At 34.1% G+C, this 19,786-nt stretch overlaps 1 protein-coding gene across 6 annotated transcripts in view; it reads right to left on the bottom strand.

Moving 5' to 3' along the window:
• The window catches only part of FBXW7 (F-box and WD repeat domain containing 7), a 208,169-nt gene that overhangs the window by 57,319 nt on the left and 131,064 nt on the right, over positions 1-19,786 (bottom strand). The window contains exon 1 of one of the 6 annotated variants that reach the window (XM_059066685.2): positions 5,317-5,663. The exons of the other annotated variants lie outside the window; for them this stretch is intronic. Coding sequence (XP_058922668.1) covers positions 5,317-5,463 — 147 coding nt within the window. The 5' untranslated portion in view covers positions 5,464-5,663. Of the gene's footprint in view, positions 1-5,316; positions 5,664-19,786 lie in introns of those variants that run through there. 6 annotated transcript variants of the gene reach the window in all.

A 19,786-nucleotide genomic window follows, 5' to 3' on the forward strand; every position in this document is an offset into this window, starting at 1 on the left:
CTTTTCTTTGTTTTATTAACAGTTGAGCCCAATCTATCTCCCCTACTGCAAACTCCCCTTGTAGTAGTCCCTATACATATCATGATAGTCCCCCTGAATAAAATCTGTCTTACGATTTTAACAAGGTTCATGAATAATTTTTTCTTTAACAGGTATCATCCCTCAGCTTACAGAAAGACTACAAACATGCATACTGTTTGAATATTTCTAGTTTTTTATCACTATAATCATTGCATCATCTGTGGGATAACTTTACAAATGAAACATCTTAAAAGAGATTACACAAAAAATCCTAAATTTAAAAATGTAACATGTTGGGCTTCCCTGGTGGCGCAGTGGTTGAGAATCCGCCTGCCGATGCAGGGGATACGGGTTCGTGCCCCGGTCCGGGAAGATCCCACATGCCGCGGAGCGGCTGGGCCCGTGAGCCATGGCCGCTGAGCCTGTGCGTCCGGAGCCTGTGCTCCGCAACGGGAGAGGCCACAACAGTGAGAGGCCCGCGTACCACCAAAAAAAAAAAAAAAAAAAAAAAAAAGTAACATGTTACCAAGTTATTTGTAGTTCGATTATTTGAATCTTTGAATGAATTTTCTCAAAGAAACAATGTCAACAATGATAGGCGCCCAGGTTTACCCACCAAAATATGAATATAATAATAGTTGAAAAAAGTTAAGTTCATAAGAAAAAGGTCACAAAACATAATAGAAAGAGAATGGCTACTACCTGCAGCATTAGAGAGTCCTGAGGTTAAACACCAGCTTTACTATTTACCAAGAAAACTGGGGAGAGGTAACTTGTTTGAGCCTCAGCTTTCTAGTCTACTGAGTGGAGATAATACCTAACTTACAGTACTTAACAAACGTTTAAATCATTTAAGTATTATTTAAAATATACAAAATAGCTGGACAATGCCTAGAATATATAGTATAGGTCCTTTTAAAATAAGAGCAACTATTAATAGCATTATTATGCTACTACTGTACATCTAGAAGGAAAATTAAAAAGCCGTATGTTAAAATTCTAGTGATTATATACATAAAATTTTTTCTCTATATAGCTACAAAAGAATTAGAAGAGAGAATGAGGGTTTTTAAAGAAAATGAAAGGTTATGGCTCTAACAATCTCTTTCTAAAAATTTACTGTTAGCTGAAACTTATATTCAAGCAAAAAGATATATGCACAAGAAGATTTACTATAGTATTACTATAATCATAAAAATCTGTATTTCACTGTTTCATAAATAAAGTTTTATTAAAACACAATCATGCTCATTCAACTACTCCTTTAACTATTGCCTACGGCTGCTTTCATGCTACAATGGCAGAGCTGAATAGTTCTAATAATGACTATCTGGTCCACAAAGCATAAAATAGCTGCTGGCCCTTGGCAGAAAAAGTTTGTGGACCCCTGACTTAAGCTAACCCCCAAAGATAACAATACACAGGAGTGATATTAACTCAAATATTTTCTCAAATGACTCAAATATTCTATTTCAATTTTATTTCTATTTTCACTTTAAAGAAAGATTATTTTAAGTATGGTACTTTAAACAGAACTGGATATGGAATACAAAATTGTTTTCAACTATCAGAAATCTAGGGCTTCCCTGGTGGCGCAGTGGTTGAGAATCCGCCTGCCGATGCAGGGGACACAGGTTCGTGCCCCGGTCCGGGCAGATCCCACATGCCACGGAGCGGCTGGGCCCGTGAGCCATGGCTGCTGAGCCTGTGCGTCCGGAGCCTGTGCTCCACAACGGGAGAGGCCCCAGCAGTGAGAGGCCCGCATACCGCAAAAAAAAAAAAAAAGAAGTCTAGTCATACATTTCATTGTTGCCTGAGTTCTTGGGTTTCAGGTGAACAAGTCCTTGTACCACATTGCTCCGCCTCGCCTCCCTGCTGCTCTCACCAGCAGCTCCACCCCATTCTCCTAGCTCTGCTGCTGATGCTTATGCTACACAATTGGTCGGTGGTTCAAACCCAAGAATATAAAGGCGCTCTAAAAATATTTTCCTTCTATCAATCAACACAGTCAACCAGATATCTTTAAAAGCCCTATATACATAACCAATTGCATGTCTTTCGGAAATTTCTACCAAAATAGTAACATTGAAGAATAACTTTAAGAGAATATTGTCAATGCTTGAAAGTCTCCAAACAAAAACGAGTTAATAAATGAAATTTAAACATTTTAATGACTTTTTTTTCAACATACTATTATTATTATTATTTTTGTGTGTGTGGTATGCGGGCCTCATCACTGCTCTGGCCTCTCCCGTTGCGGAGCACAGGCTCCGGACGCGCAGGCTCAGCGGCCACGGCTCACGGGCCCAGCCGCGCCGCGGCATGTGGGATCTTCCTGGACCGGGGCACGAACCCGTGTCCCCTGCATCGGCAGGCGGATTCTCAGCCACTGTGCCACCAGGGAAGCCCTCAACATACTCTTACTAATTGTAAGATATTATTTCTCTTATCAGTAGAAAGGAAAAAATGCTGCCAGCTAAGCTATGAAATTCCATCCTGACGTACACTAATTTTACATACGTTTAAAATGTAGAAAAATAATGTATCTTAGGATTTAGGAAATACAGTATTACCATAACTAGGTATTCCAATTTCAAAGAAAAATAAAACAATTTTCCAGTGATTTTATACACTAAGTTTTTCCTGTAAATATTCTCTTCCTTTAAAGGACGATCAGTTCTTTTAGAATAAAAAGTTATATACTCAACTAATATTCTCAAATATTCCTGATGCTAAGAATTACCTATAGGACTTATATGAACTATGAGGACCTAAATACTAAAAACATTTTGATTGACGGTAACTGGTTAATAGCTAGATTGCTATTTCTTTACTGTCGTTAGTATTAACTCCAAAGTATCTCTGATGAGGAGCTAGAATAATTTACATAATAATAAATTAGACTATCATTATTAATAATACTTAATAATGAGGTAAATAAATTTCCTGAAAACATTTCGAGAGCTATAAATTGAAGCTATAGTTATGACAACTATTTTAAAGAATTTTTCACAATTTTCAAAATTATTCTATTGTGCAAACATTAAATGGATCAACACCTATGATGGATGGAGGCGCAATAACATGTTTTTCAACTTTTAATAGGCCAAGACTACATACAGTCTTGTAAGAGTTCACTATACATTAGCTCACTACTTGGAAGGATAAAAATGGCCTACAAAATAGAGAAGTCTGTACACTTGTTGTAAGTGTATAACAATCTGATTGAAAGAGGCTAAACATACCTAATGGAAAAGATATACTCGGTGTTAGATACAAAATATGATTAATTACATATCACACCAAAAGTCTTTTTAAAATCTTTGATAAAAAATATATTAAAAAGTATCTATCATTAACATTACCAAGGGAAAGTTAGTAAGTTAAAACAACAAAGAGCATGGGAATCAATTTAAACCTACCTAAATTAACCAGTTGCAAAAAGGAGGGGAGAGGATATAATTACACGATCGCTCTAATATTTCTAGTAGTCAGAGTCAATGAGTTATACAATAGTAAATTATTGGCAGGCAGTCTAAAACTGAATGTGTTCATTTTGTTATCTATCTTCCCCCAAACTAGAACTATGTTCTAGTTTGAATTTTATTTTTTGAATTTAGTCCTCTTCTATAATTACAAATGCCAGGCTATAATTTAACATAACAGTAACCTAGAAAAGTCGAACTGAATAGTGACCCTAGGAAACCCTCAAGGAAAGCCCTGAAGTTCTCTATTAATTTTTCTTATAGAATCTGCTCCTGAGTCTTTTAAGTTTCATGCACTTGTAAAGAAGATACAGTTAGAAAACATACAGTGTGACATAATGAATAATCTGCTATAAACTGTACTTAAGTTTATTAGAAATATTCAACAAGAACAAAATTATCTTAAGATCTTAACCCCTTAGTTTTAAAAACTCACAATTCTTTTCCTTAATTTGAAAGTTTACTTGTATTAGTATTTTTTTACAGAACTATTAAAATAATAAATTAGTTTATTAATGACCTTAAAGCTACTAGAGGCCTCTGTGTAAATGTTTAAATCAGAGCAGTGACCTCATTCAGAAGTTATAAAAGTGACAAAGTGACAGAAGACAAAATAAAAGACACACTTTCTGAAAATATAGTTAAGAAGAAAGTACGTGGGTGACAGATATTTATATTCTATTTTCAATGTTTAAACGGTATTACATTTAAAACTTACTCAAAATGTTTTTCAACATGTCTACCATTTATTGGAGTAGAAGTAGAAACAATTCAAAAAGAACTAAGGTAATTAGAAAACATATTTTTACAAAGGCTATTTAATATTTAAGTCCAAGCAAATAGAAGATTCTGTTCACTAAAGAGGAAAAATATTTTTCAGGTGTTGTAAGTTAACCTACTTGTTTAATAGAATGTTTCCCTTTTAGTAAAAAAAAAAAAAAAAAAAAAAGTGGAGGGGGGGAGTTGGTAAAAGGAACTAAAACACTAATATCACTGATATATAAAAATACTCAATGAATCTCCAACAGGTATTTTTTGGTTTAATGTGTTCAGGATTCTAAACATATTTTAGATCTAAAAATATATCACTCTAGTTAATAATTCAAAATGGCAATACCAAGTAACACAGAAAATACAACAAAACTGTTAATATTAACAGGGTCAAAATTTGGCGAGGAGGAGAATGTCATCCCCCAAAACATTCAACAGATCATAACCTGATTATAGATTAGCACAAGTTCTACAAAATGTTAGTTCAGAATTGTCTATATATAAACTGTATCGTAACTGCCACACAATAGCATGCTATTTTTATTTCCTATAACAGCAAAAAGTAACATCTCTATTATGTTAGGTCTGAATTTTAGAAATAGTGATTTAAAAACAATCTAGCTTAAATTGGCAGATAAACTCTTTAAGAGAGCTAAATGCTGTAATTATCATGTATAAGGACCATACCACCAGCTTTTTACTTTTCCCACAAAATAAAAATGGCAAATTTGGGGTGTCAGTATTTGCCGACATATTTCAAAACATACTTTTTAAATTTACCAATTTTAAGTAAGTTTAAACAATTCTAATACCATAAAAATAAATGAGAGACACAAAACAGTGAATTAGGTAACCTTGCCCTCAAGGCTCTCTATCATACTATTAAAACTATCACTTACAGAAGTTTTCACTGGCTACATAATGCACTGATAGTTTTAGTTATAAATACCAATTGAAATGTGAACCATTTCTTCACCAACAGAGGCAGAAGTAGTTCATTTAAATAAATATTCCTATTTTTCAAATGTGTGAGACTTACCCGTCTTCGACAAAAGGGGAGGCCTTGGGCAATGATGCTAATGCTAAATATCTTCATCATGGTTTGATGTGGTAGAGGCTCTTTTGCACTTTTAAGATCAACAGGAACCAAGCCATGGTTTAGAGTAGCTTTTCCCGGTTTTGACATTTTAAAACTCCTCTTGGCTGATGAATACTCTCTACATGTAATACAGGCACATTACTAAAAACTCTAACCACCGAATTAAAATGTAACTTTCTAATTTAAAAAAAAAGGCTGAGAACCCAAGGCCTGCTGCTTTTGTCTTTCAACCTTCTCCTACCAAATGTCCTGACCTGTCTGAGGCTTGGTGAAGTGCAAACTATCCTAGAATAGCCAGGAGTTATAAACTACTGAAGTGAAAGCTCCTGCTCCTGCCAGTCAAACAGCTGGTGAACCTCCCATACAAAGTCAGTAATGCGAAGACAACCAAAGCAGAGCTGTGCTACAGGGTCCCTTTGAAAACTTCTCCAGTGACTAACCTAGGTATTCCCTAGAAAGTGAAAGTAAACTTTTCTTTACAAAAATCCAAAAGATAAACATTGTATTTTCTCTTAAATATTTATTAAGTCTTCCTTACCTAAATATCAGCATTAATATTTTAGGAGTGTTTCGAATTGTGCTTCAAACTTAAGGACAGCATTTATGCATGCTCAAAAAATACAAACATATATTTGTTCTATCTTAGATATATTCAGAATGAGCACTATATCTTCAAGTGTTTGTCTTAAGCATGCTCTCTTTTCCTCTTCCATATGTACCAGTCTTTATCTCAAACTAAGACATTAAATCAACTCTAGCTCTCAATAGTTATTAATATGCACTGCAGGTTAATTTTACCAGGAGACATTTTAGTTGTTTGCAAATTTCAGTTCAATCTCTGTAATTCTGAAACACTTAGTGATTCCGCTTGAAAGTATAACAGTAATGTGACTGATTAAATATATTTAAAAACCCAAGTATTTATAAATGTAACCTGTGTTGGGAAGTAATTAAAGTAAAGTGAATAATAACTAACCAGTTCATCACAAATCCTTAGGGCTTCATATCTCTAACATACCATAGTCAGATACATCTTCCTAAAACATGGAGACGGAATGTGGTGTACAATACACTCCTCAAGAACTTTCAATGGTTCCCCAAAGCCTAAGATAAAGTTTGGAGATGAAGTCTCTCCTCAAAGTGGCCCCAAACTCACTTTTTCGGCATTATCTCAAATATTTCCCTAAATTAACTACTTATGCTAATTAACCTTTATGCTACATTTCATTTCCAAGCCCATGAACTAGAACATTATGATGATTTTTTAAAAGCCTAGTGTGAGAATTGATATTAGTTTTAATATCAATTAAATATCACATTTATTATCTATAGATAGATAATAAATGTGAACTATCCATTCACAATGCTCAGCTAATGTTTGTTCTCTCCTTCCATTCTATTTTTTTCTTCCAACAGCCTGTCATCTCACTTATCTCTCCTTCCACCTGCTTTTATGGATTTTTATAAGTGGGAATTTAGAATGTGATATGGAGAGAGTTAGAAAGAAGAATGTCAGAAATGGGTGGTCTCTTCTTTGACTTTGGTGAGATCTGTCTTACTAAATACATGAAGTGGGTTGCTGGAAAGTCAATCCACACACAAGAAATACCCCTAGTCCTACCATAATGCTACTTTCTTAAAGTACACCTTTCTCGGATATCACAATTTAAAATGTAGTTGAAAATGCAAAATCATTAAGCAGAGATGACATTTTTAGTTACACAAAAGTAAACAAGTGAATTCCTCCAAAGTAGATATGTAAATGACCAATAAGTACATGTAAAGATGCTCAATTTCACTAATAATTAGGGAAATGCAAATCAAAACCAGAATCACACTGCACACCCATTATTACGGCTATTATTTAAACACAGACACACACAAATAAGTGTTGGCAACAATGTGGAGAAACTGGAACCCTTGAGTACTATTGGTAAGAATGTAAAATGGACAGAGCTACTGTGGAAAATATGGAGAGTCCTCAAAATATTACTATGTGATCCAGCAATTCCACTTTTGGATATACACCCCCGAAGAATTGAAAGCAGGGCTCACACAGATATTTGTACTACCATGTTCATAGCAGCATTATTCACAAGAGCCTACAGGTGGAGACAACCTAAGTAACCAATAATGGATGAATGGGCAAAAAAATGTGGTACATACACCTAGAGGGGTGGGATAGGGAGGGTGGGAGGGAGGGTGACGCAAGAGGGAAGAGATATGGGAACATATGTATATGTATAACTGATTCACTTTGTTGTAAAGGAGAAACTAACACACTATTGTAAAACAGTTATACTCCTATAAAGATGTTTAAAAAAAAATGTGGTACATACACATACAACGGAATATTATTCAGCCTAAAAAGGAAGAAGAGTCTGACACAACATGGATGAACCTTGAAGATATAATGCTAAGTGAAATAAGTCAGTCAGTGTATGATTCCACTTATCTGAGGTCCCTAGAGTAGTTAAATTTATAGATAGAAAGTAGAATGGTGGTTGCCAGGGGCTCGGGGGAGAAAGGAATGAGGTGTTAGTGTTTAATGGGTACAGAATTTCTGCTGGAAAAGATAAAAACTTCTAGAGATGGATAGTGGTAACGGTTGCACAACACAGTGAATGTACTTAATGCTATTGAATTGTACACTTAAACATGGTTAAAATGGTAAATTTTATGTTATGGGTATTTAATCACAATACAAAAATTGTTTTAGTAAAAAAGTAAATGACTAAGAATACAACCATAACCACTGAAAAAACCCAACAGAGATCTAGAGATAGGAGAGAGGGTACTGGAAATCTGTTAAGTTGATACGGTACAACAAGGTGAGACTGATACCTGAGATAAGGATGTCTATGGCCCCACTAGACTACTTACTACCCTGCAGAATGAATGTCTCTAGCATCATTCTAATCTCAGCATCTCCTCTGGTGCTCACTTTATTCGTTAACACAAGTCTAATTTTTTTTTTTTTTTTTGGTATAACATAACCTTCAGTCATATTGTGTCTGTTTCTCCTTATTAGAAAAAGTCCCTTGTTGAGGCAGCTCCCGTGGAATGCCGCCTCTCCAAGTTACTATCAGGGTCACTTTGTTAGTATTACATGTAGTTTTAGGTAGACATTCTTTATTCTCAAAAAAATTCTGTCTCAGTGATATCTTTGAATCAGTTAGTTAATTAACCCCTCAAAATTCGTTTCTTGATACCACATAGAAGATGTAATTTAAACTATGTGTTATTTCAATCCAGAAAAATTAGAAGGGTATATACTTCATTCTGCAAATTTAACATATTCTGCAGAGAAAAATGAATCAAACAGATCAACTCCGATTTTGACTTTCACTTAATAAAGATTACCATACTGAAAATTAGTTTTCACTTTTATATTGAAATTTATAATCACATGTATTTACATGTAGGTAGTTTGAAGATAAGGATGATATGAACCTGTCTAATCTTCTTGGAGTCTGATCCTAAAGCAAGGGAGGGGGAGGAGATTGGAATTGAAAAGAATTTGGATTAGGAAAATTAAAACTAAAATAAACATAAACTACTTATGAAAGGGCAGAAATTACTATGAAGTAAAACTAGTTTTTCATTTTTAAGAAATTATTTATGGTAAAAAAATAGTGAAAATTAAAGCAGTCTTGTATATTAAATGTTGTGTTTTACACTAGATACGAAGTTTTGGTAAATACAAAGTGGTGGCATTCTAATTCAACTCATTTTTTAAATTGGTAAGTAGCTGCCCTCAACTGGATAGTACAGAGCACTGCAACTCAAGCAAATGCTAAATCAAATTATGTGTCTTTAACAAGATACGTTTGTGAAAGAGACATTATTAGTGATTGAGCAAAGTGAGTACTAATTTCCAAACCACCGAGTTTCACCTTTTTTCTGAGGATTCAAGTTAATAGTACTTCTAAAGCAATGCTCTAAATCAGCATGGAAACATTCAAATTACAAAATCTTCAAATACAGAAGAAAACCCTAGTCAGTGAGGGAAGCTTAACACAATGCTTAGGAGAAACTCAATTGCTAATATTTTAAAATGCAGCTAGTTCCATGCGTTCAAGAAAAAAATAAAGTCTTAGTCTCAATTATCCTTTTAAAAGCATTTAAGATAGGCTTAATTATTAACCCCACCACCCAAACTGAGATTTTTTTTCAAAATAGACAAGCTCTTTTTAAGATGATATCAATAAATATTAAGGGAGTATAATACAGTAGGTAGGAATATATATGCTGGAGTCAAACTGCCATAGTTCAAAGCCTGGTTCTACCACTTATTAGTGGTATGTCCTTAAATCAATGCCTCTGTGCCTCAATTTCATCTCTATAGAACCTACCTCATAGGACAGTTATAAGGATTACAACAGTTAATGTAAGTGAAACACAAAGAACAATGCTTCACATTTAGTAAGTGCTCAATACTGTTAGCTGCCATTACTACTACTACTAGGATTAAAAAAAAAAAATTCACGTAGAGCTTTGCAGATTACATTTCAATCTTAAAAATCACTAAGAAAGCAAGCAAAGATGCAAAATCCACCTATAACTTTGGAGTATAATATTTTAAAACACAGTCATCTACAGGTTTTAGAAAGACTTCCTAAATTCTGTCAAGATTTTTATCTAAAAGTTAAGCTGTAGCATCTTAGTCATTGTGCCTTGGTATTTTAAGACTTCAGGTATCACTGGCCATCCAAAAAGAACACAACATTGGAGAACTTGTGACAAAGAGAAGATCTCTATACAAGATATTTTGCCTGTTTATCATTCTCTGATTTCTTTCTTCTAAAAGTTTGTATTAGTCAAAGATGATTATATATAAATATTGCATGTAACAAAATTCACCAATACAGTATTTCTAAAATGTATTACAGTTCCATACACTCCAATTCTCTTACAACAATGACAAAAAGATTTATAGTAGTTTATTCTGGATTTCTACCGTTTCTTTCATTCATTATTATACAGAAGGTTAGGATTTAACCGCTCCAGATCAAAGGCCACAGCATATGAGCAGCATAAAGATTTTCTGTTTTTTCATAAACTATTTTTGAATCAGCTAAAACAAATCGCTTGGAAGATACAAGTTTACCTACAAGTATTTATGATTTTAACCAAAAGTTTTCAGTCTCACATCAAAAACTTTTGACAGGGAGACTATCAGCATACACCATTTAAATTCAGTATTATTTATTACTTCTGTGAATTTAAGCAACAAGTGACTTACTCTTCTGTAGAAACAAAAGAATTCCAGATTCTAAAAATTAATACCACTACTAAAGTGAAATAAATCAGAATATCCTTTTGAGATGAAAATACGGTATTATAAAGAGCATACTCATTTATTCTGGGATATAGAGTGAGACACATTATTCTCTGTATCTAAGTCATTGTTTTTAGTCTTTCCTAACACCTTAGATACCAGAGCATTAAAAGTTATCTCCCTAGTCTAAGCAATTCATGTACAAAGATAGAACAATTTAAAAACAGAGAAAAATGATGATGAATCAAGAAATTAAGTTCTTTGCTTAATGATGAACAGTCAAGCTTGTATTAGAAACAACTGCAAAAAAACAAAAAACAATTGCAAAAAAAAAAAATCCAAATAACATACCGTACTTGAATTATAGAAACTAAAGACACAATTAAATTTACTATGAAGGAAAAATTTAAATATATGGCATTCCTCTTAAAGTTTTATTATTCATAAAAGGCATAAGTCAAATGAACAGAAATGTTTTATAAAAATTAAAATCACATTCAAAACATTTCCTTAAAAAATTCTGAAAGACATTTAAATGCTCAAAGTGTTCACTAAGAAAGATTACAACTTCTAATTATAATGCATTTATTATATTCATGTAAATATTTAATGAGTCATAACTTATTACTGTACTTCCTTGCTAATTTTCTTTATCCAGGGACTTAGTGTAGCCCCTAAGTACTTAAGAGGAATTAGCTTGGGTTCTAAAACAACACATACAGTTTATATAAGTGTTATAAAAATGTGACCTGGTAATTAGACATTTGCAAAATAAAAGCATTACATATATACATATATGTGTAGCATTTTCAAAATAAGAATGTTACAATATCAGGTTATATAAAGTATTGGAACTGCTTTGATTTGTATAATCAAGGTTTGATTGCTGGACATTTAGGTTACTTCCAAATTCTGCTGGAAAATTCCAGTTAATTTTTTTAAATTGGCTGAAAATAAAGTTACAAGGTAAAAACTTTAAAAAAACCAAAAAGTCCTTAAAAATTAAATATAATGACACCATTGCATAGTGCACTAGAAATTCCATGACTCAAAAAACACCAACTATTTGCTGACTCACTTACAACTAAATTCATTTACAATTAAATTACTCTTAATTATTGCCTCAATCAACTTTCAGCCAAATTACCTGAAATTAATACTCCAGGTAAATTCACCAGTATACAAAAAATATAGGGTGAACTTTAAGTTCTACTTTCAGCTCTACCACTAACCAGTGACCTTAGGTAAGTCTCTTAAGCCGTCTCAGATTTCAGATTTCTAGAATGAGGAATGAGGAGGTTGGACAAAAATGATTAAGAATGAAGTCCCTTACAGCTTTAAGAATATATATATTACAGTTCTAATAGCACCAAGTGTAGCACCTTCTTGTAATGTGTTGGACTGTCAATTTGGCGAGCCTTCCTTTATTATAGTTTAGTAAGTAGTTACAGTTTTACAAAATATATCCAAATAGAATTCACTGCTCCAATTCATTTGTGTGTATAGCTTCTAAAAACAGGCATCTATCCTTGTGTTGTGAATATATATTAATGTTGCATAATAAGAAAACATTTTCAATGGAAAAACGTTACAGGCATAAATGATTTTTTAAAACATGATTTTAAAAGATGAAATTCAAGGTAAGGATCTTAGAATTTTTCTGATTCCATATTATTCCATAATATTTTTAACGTATTTTTCCTTTCCTATTTACCATAGTGGCATGAACAGTGACATTCAGGGTATATCTGATTTTTTTTAATGAGTAAACTTTGGATTTTATTCCCATATTTTGTCTTAGAACTTTAGTTGTTAATATCAAAATGATACTTTTCCTCACTCTTTCATTAAAAATTTAAAGAAATATTTGTGATAAAACAAAAATCCAACTATTGGATTGAATTTTTAAAGTATTTCAGAAATGCCCAGTATGAAGTCCTCAACGACCATAACATAACTTGCCTCAAGATTAAGTTTAACTCTTACAGTCTGTGCTGGGTTACCCCAGCTGTTAAATCGGTCTTATACAGCTGCTCTCCAAGAATTTAGCAGATGATTATTATAGTTACACCTTTAAGTCAACAATGACAAAAATGACACAGTAATTACAGGTATTTCAATCATGCAAAAGCCTCATGTGATGACAGAGTGATTTAAAAGCAACTTAATTTTCCACAATTCTCAAAATAAAATTTAAGTGTAAGAAAGAGGACAAAAACTTCTTTAATATCAGTTTTTTAAGGTTTATGATTTGTTACTTTTATGAACAAGTGTAAGCATAAAAGTTTCATTAATCTTTCAGTTAAACTAAATACAATTTATCAATCATTTATCTCTCTTGTAAAAATTCTGAAAAGTTTTATAGGCCAGGGAGTAATAAATAGGGACATAATATTACTAATTCCTTTAAAGCACAGATAAGTAATGTAGGTGGTTTTTTTCTGCACTTAAAAAAAAATTAAACTAAGCTATAACGCAGGAAGTTCACCAAACTGATGGCTTAACACACTGTAGGAGTGTATCCTATGAAAAATAAATGGAAATGTAAGATATCTGACAGTGTTAACAATTTAAGAAAGGAAAACAGCAAGGAGGGGGGGAAATAATTATATTCACTACGCTGTTGAGTTTTTGATGCAATTATAAGTAAAAATCAATTATTTTGGGCTTCCCTGGTGGCGCAGTGGTTGAGAATCCGCCTGCCGATGCAGGGGATACGGGTTAGTGCCCCGGATCCCACATGCCGCGGAGCGGCTGGGCCCGTGAGCCATGGCCGCTGAGCCTGTGCGTCCGGAGCCTGTGCTCCGCAACGGGAGAGGCCACAACAGTGAGAGGCCTGCGTACCACCAAAAAAAAAAAAAAATCAATTATTTTGAGTGAGGTGAACACAGTTCCATGACTTCAATTGTATAATTTTCAATAACATGCTATTAAAGCATATGAGCCTTAACAATATTCACTGAATAATTTATTCATTATAAATATTCATCTGTCAATATTCATTTCAGCATCAAATTTAAGTATAGAATTACTTTAAGAATAGAAAATACTTTAATATAGAATTAAGCTATAGAAAATACATATTTAGGGTCTCATTCTTGGTTGGGCTGACAGTTGACACCACTGGCCTTTTTACATTGTCAAAATTACTTATTCAGGGACTTCCCTGGTGCTCCAGTGGTTAAGAATCCACCTTCCAATGCAGGGGACGTGGGTTCGATCCCTGGTTGGGGAACTAAGATCCCACATGTTGCAGGGCAACTAAGCCTGCGTGCTCTAGAGCCCATGTGCCACAACTAGTGAGCCTGCACACCATGACTGGAGAACCCACACACCACAACTAGAGAGCCCATGCACCACAACTAAAGAGAGCATGCACCACAACTAGAAAGGCTACATGCCACAACTACTGAGCCCATGTGCTCTGGAGCCCACACACCACAACTAGAGAGAAGCCCATGCGCTGCAACGAAGAGCCTGCATGCCACAACCACAGATCCTGCATGCCGCAACAAAGATCCTGCATGCTGCAACTAAGACACAATGCAGACAAATAAATATTTTAAAAATTACATATTCAACAAAATACATCATCTGATAAACATCTACTGAAGTTTAAGTTAAACTGATAGTCCAAGTGTTCATTCGTTCCAATAAATAAAACAGTTTATCAAGAACCATTAAAAACAAAGAAAAAACAAAACTCAATCCCTATAATTCTTGATTATGCCTGAAACAGAAAAGATCTTGGGATGGAAGGAGGAAGTCTATGGATAGTAGGAGACTATCAGAGATCAACAGGAGATATAAAGGAACTTTGCGGCTACAGGGCTTAGAAAAACTATATATTATTTCAGATCGGTACTATGATATGAGGGAAGGATAAAAGACTGACAGAGTTCCTAGTAGATCATGCTTTCTTTCACTTAAATATCATGACAAGACTGTGAGGTCTCATTAGTCTACATTTTAAGGAATTACATAAGATACATATATATGAAATCTGTTTTAAGGAGCCTGATTTTTATGAAGTACAAATGAAAAACAAAAACAGAAAGTTCTAAAAGCAAAGATATTATGACCTTCTATAGTACACTGTGTGTCTCAAAGATGGTCACAGCAATATCCCACATCTTCGCACGCTCCTCTTATAATATACTGCGACACTCCTTCCATTGAGAAGTGAGTCTGTTTCAACCAAGACAGAATGCAATTTCCTAGGCTAAGTCATACAAAGGAGATTCCATTTCCATCTCGCTTGTTGGAATACTCACATGGTAGCTCTGTTGTAAGTAGTCTGATTGCCCTGAGGTCACCATGCCATGAAGAAGTCCATACTAACCCGGGTAAAAAGACCATATCTGGGTAAGTCCTGAGACTATATGAAGAGGAGATTTTTGGCTAGACCCCAGCCAGCTGTTCTAGCCCCCTGGTGTTCCACCTCCAGCTGCCATCTGACTGCAACCCCGAATCAACAATGCCCAAGTGAGCTCTTCCTAAATTCATAACTTACAAGAATAATGAGAAATAATAAAATAATTGTTGCTTGTTATAATCATAAATCTTTGGGGTGACAGGTGGCAATAGTTAACTGAAACATCTTACAAAACAAGAAGCTTCAACAACACTGGTTTACTGTTGTAATATGATAGTCATCCTAGTAGAGTTTTAACTTCAAAGTTAACAAGAATGGGAAAGATAACAGGTGAGCTAGAATGAAAATTTAAACGAGTAGGTATTTGGAGGTTGGTAAAAGCTTTGGTGACAAATTCCTACCTTGATAATACCCATTAGAAATGTGGTGTTTAGCAAATCTCTATTTTAATAATAAACTTGACAAATGGTTACATATTACTTCAACTTGGATCTACATCCAAACTAGTTGGACATGTGACAAACAAAGAAAAAAATCAACTTACTTTTGCATTTCCTACAGTCATGCTTTTGTCGTCATTCTAAGCAAACTCAAATGACTAGAGGAGCACTCAGGTAAAATAAAGGAGAAAAACAGGTCAGGTTTAAGGCCTGGAAAGGCCATTTAAAAGGTGCTGTTGATTGCTGTCATGTAAGCCCAGGAACCCAGTAAGGACAGACAGTCCACATTTGCAAAAGAAGGTGAAGAATCAATATTTTTATGTGAACTCTCCAGAATTTTAAGTGCTGGCAACATATTTAAATTTGTTAAGAAAAAAAAAGAAAACACTATATAAGACACTAGTTTGCAATCTCTGCTCTGTTCTTCTCTGGAGTAAAGAAGCATAAAAATATAATAAAGATTAAATATAAGATTACTGATATCTAAATGATATAGAATAATGATTCTAAATGTTTTAATCTTCTTTTCTATACCTGTTAACAGAGTGAAATAAGAAACAAATCAGAAAACTGAAAATTTAAGTGATAAACATTACAGATGCACCTCAGCATATTTAATGTTTTCACTCATTAGACCATAAGACAGATGGCAGTATATTGGTAAAGTACAAACAATTCATTCTTAACAATTAAATTTATAATGTTGACATATAAAACCAACACCTATAGCTAAGCAAATGAATGACTCTTGGCACTTAGCTCCCAAATTCACCAGTATTTTCTTCATACTTCCATTTCTCATTTGCATATGATTTCAATAACTAGAAATTGCCATTTAAGACCAACCAGAAACACAGAAAAAAAGCATTTTTCACTTTGAAAGTAAAGTATCTTCTAAAAGCAATTGTTACTCTAAAGCACAAAAGCTACCTTTAATAGTACCATCAGCAAAGACCACTGAACAGAAGAACATGGTACATTTCAACAAAATAAATCCTTTTCTAGACCCCCACCCCCAATCTTATACATTATTTTTAGCCCTGGTGATCTATGAAAACAATCATCATTCTTCTATTTACATTTCATATAATTAGAGGTTAAGGTTTATATGCAAGGTGCTACTCTGACAATAATTCTTATTATTAGGAGCAATAGAGTTAATATTGAACATCAGATACATCTAGTAGCTTACACCAACATTTTACAAAATGTGTTCGCTAAAATATATCCTAAGTAGAGATCATTTTAACTTGACAAACTATTCTTCCATTTGTAAAGACAGCTTTCATTTGTTTACAATACTCTCTTAATTATGAAAATGTAGGCATTTCCTATAGTATCAAGCAGTAATTCTAGAATTTCTACAGAAGTACCAAAGAGAATTTTCTCTTGCATATATTCCAGTTCCCCAGCTATTCAGTTCAAGAACTAACATTATAGAATAGAACTAGTCCTCATGTGAGGACTCAAAGCCCCAGGACGACCAAATGTACTTTTTAGGTTTTCTTTCAAATTCCTTCTAGGTTCAACATTAACAATCAATTAGGAAAACAAACACCCATCAGACAGCAAAAGTGCTTCATAGTTAGTACTAACAAAATTTACAGTATCAAACAGCTGAACACTACTCTAGAAGTCAAAATAATTCAGGCAAAAATTAGTGGAATAGTTTCAACCCACCTAAGAGAGTTGATATCTTTGAAACTAAAAATATTTTGCATAGCATTATCTAGCCTGGACTAGTTTGTTAAGCTAGCTTTAGCATAGTCTTTTAACACCTACAATAAATCTTACAAAATATAATACTTAACACTTATTAAGGACTTAACTATCTGCCAGTTACTTTCTAAGTACTTTACAAACATTATCTCATTGAATCCTCTCAATAATACTGTATTATTATGATACTACTATCATCCTTAAAATAACTATGTAACAGCAGTTAACAGTTTGCCCAAGGTCAAAGTGCCATGAAGTGACAGACTGTGAAAACAGAGTCTGACTTCAGAGATCACGATCTCTACTTACCAGTATTTATAAGCATTGATGCATTTGTTACAGATGTTATGCTTATTGAGGGCACTGTTTACTGAATCACTCATGAAGTCCCACGTGAGAAATTCCTTTTATATAATGTTAGGAAAAGGGGTGCACGCGCGTGTGCATGTGTGCGCGTCTGTGTGTGCGTGTGTGACTGACATGTTTTCTCATGAGAGGACTCAGCACTTTCTCCTCTTAATTTTATCATAAGGAAGCAGAGAGACTAACAGTCCAATGTTGTACAAACTTTAGTCTACATCAGAATCACGTGGGAGCCTGTTAAAAATACATATCCCACTCTTAGAGATTTGGTTAAGTAGTTCTGGAGTGTAAGCCAGCAACTTGCACTTTTAGTAAGCATTCCAGATATTTCTGATGGGTCACACTTTAAAGAACACTGGTCCTTATGAGTGGCCAACCTGTAACCTATGAACAGCTTACTCCAACTCATCAAAATTCATTCCTTACCTCTTCTCATGGCCTTGTCTTCATAGTCTACTCCACTATTTTCCCTGGCTCTGATTTTCGTGTACACTTGATGATTTTATTATATGTGTTTCTCCTATATATAGGTCACCTCAAATTCCTTGTGAAAGTTAGGATACATATTTCTTTCAAACGAGGCTAATTCATTTGGCAGTTCAATACCTAAAACCAGTATATTAAATTCATAAAGCAAAAAGTCCACACTTAACGGGCTCTGCATATGGTGCTCTCCCACTCCAACCAACTCAATGCCCTTAATGGATCTGCACTAGATGCAAACTACTTTAATTCTGCAATGAGTGATGAACAGCACACCCTTCTTCCACATATAATGTCTAGTGGAAACGGGTAGTCTATAGGTCAAACCAGCCCACAGAAATGTATTTGAAAAATATGGATGCCAACATACAAAAAACTGAGAAATTATTACTGAAAAATCTGGAATTCCAGTGACTTTTGAAAAACTGGAAAATATGGCAATATCAGTATCCCAATTTTCAGTCATTCCCTTTATCTAGAGATGCTTTGGCTCCCCGGGTCTTATATTTAATCTATTTCACTCATTTAAATTACGTTTCTGGCCCCTATGCCTTGAGTTTGTGTCTCCTATAAATTGTGATGGGAGAAATGAGATTAAGAAGATTTTCTGGAAGAAAATCATTTCAGCGTAGTCCAGGAATCACTGCTGGAAACTAGTTACAAGACAGGTGAATGGTATTCTAGAAACATTTCTAGTACTCATACTAACCAGATTTTCCCAAACCTTTGTGAAATACCCCATACCCTCAAGCCTGCACTTGTCCCTCCCCCATTAACCTTTGGAAACATAACACCCTTACGGTGGCTGTATGCATTTACAGTAGTATTGTGCCCCACGCCTTCCTCTCCCCACTCCCAAAAAAGCTAGGATCAAATTGTGGCACATCTTAGAAGGAAAATGGCAATTCTTCTGGTGCTCAGTAATGTTGCGAAATTGAACAAAATTTTAACTACTAAGCTCATGTTTCCTCCAGAAACATGTTACAGAAGCAGGATTTTAATGTCTTCAATCCATCAAGAGCATCTAATGCCTCTCCTTCTCTAGGAAGGAGAAGTTCAGGTGTTTCTCACCATATCCAGATACTGATCTGTTTTTTTTTCTGTGTTTTACACTATTGACCATTTAACATTCACCAAATATATTATTCTATTAGTAGCTAATTTCATTATCTGAGCAAAAAGATCAGAATTCTAGCTCAGTGTTTAATCACTTAGGCTAATGTTAGCTGTAAAAATACAGCAATAAATGCGGTTTTCAGAAAATGGTAATGATTCAAAAAAAAAGCAAACATATACAAAAGATAACTTTATCAGTTAGAGAATACTGTTTATCATAGCAGTGACTAAGTTGAAAAGAAGTTCATCAATATTCAAAAGGACTAACTCCTCAGTGTAATTTAGAATTAAAGATCGAAGTTTTGTCACTTCATTGTATTGACAGTAACTAATCTGAGGAAATAATTTAAGACATTAAAATTAACAAATACAAGGAAGAGAAACTCAAAAGATAAGTTTCTTTGAAGTCTTTAACTATTATTGCACCTTCTCTCTGTCACATGATCAGGCCCTCCTCTAGGTATAAACAATGTGTTTCCGCTGAGTTCAGTCTAATCTTCCTTCACAAAGAGGGAAGTACAAGTAGTAGCTGGAGAGAAAATGCCCTTATTTTCCCTCCAAAACATAATATAGAAATTAATAACGATCAGTGCTCTCTAAAGTATGTCTGAGGGAGAAATAAAAATTTAACCA

Source organism: Kogia breviceps, chromosome 6 (assembly GCF_026419965.1).
Source record: "Kogia breviceps isolate mKogBre1 chromosome 6, mKogBre1 haplotype 1, whole genome shotgun sequence".
Classification (NCBI taxonomy): domain Eukaryota; kingdom Metazoa; phylum Chordata; class Mammalia; order Artiodactyla; family Physeteridae; genus Kogia; species Kogia breviceps.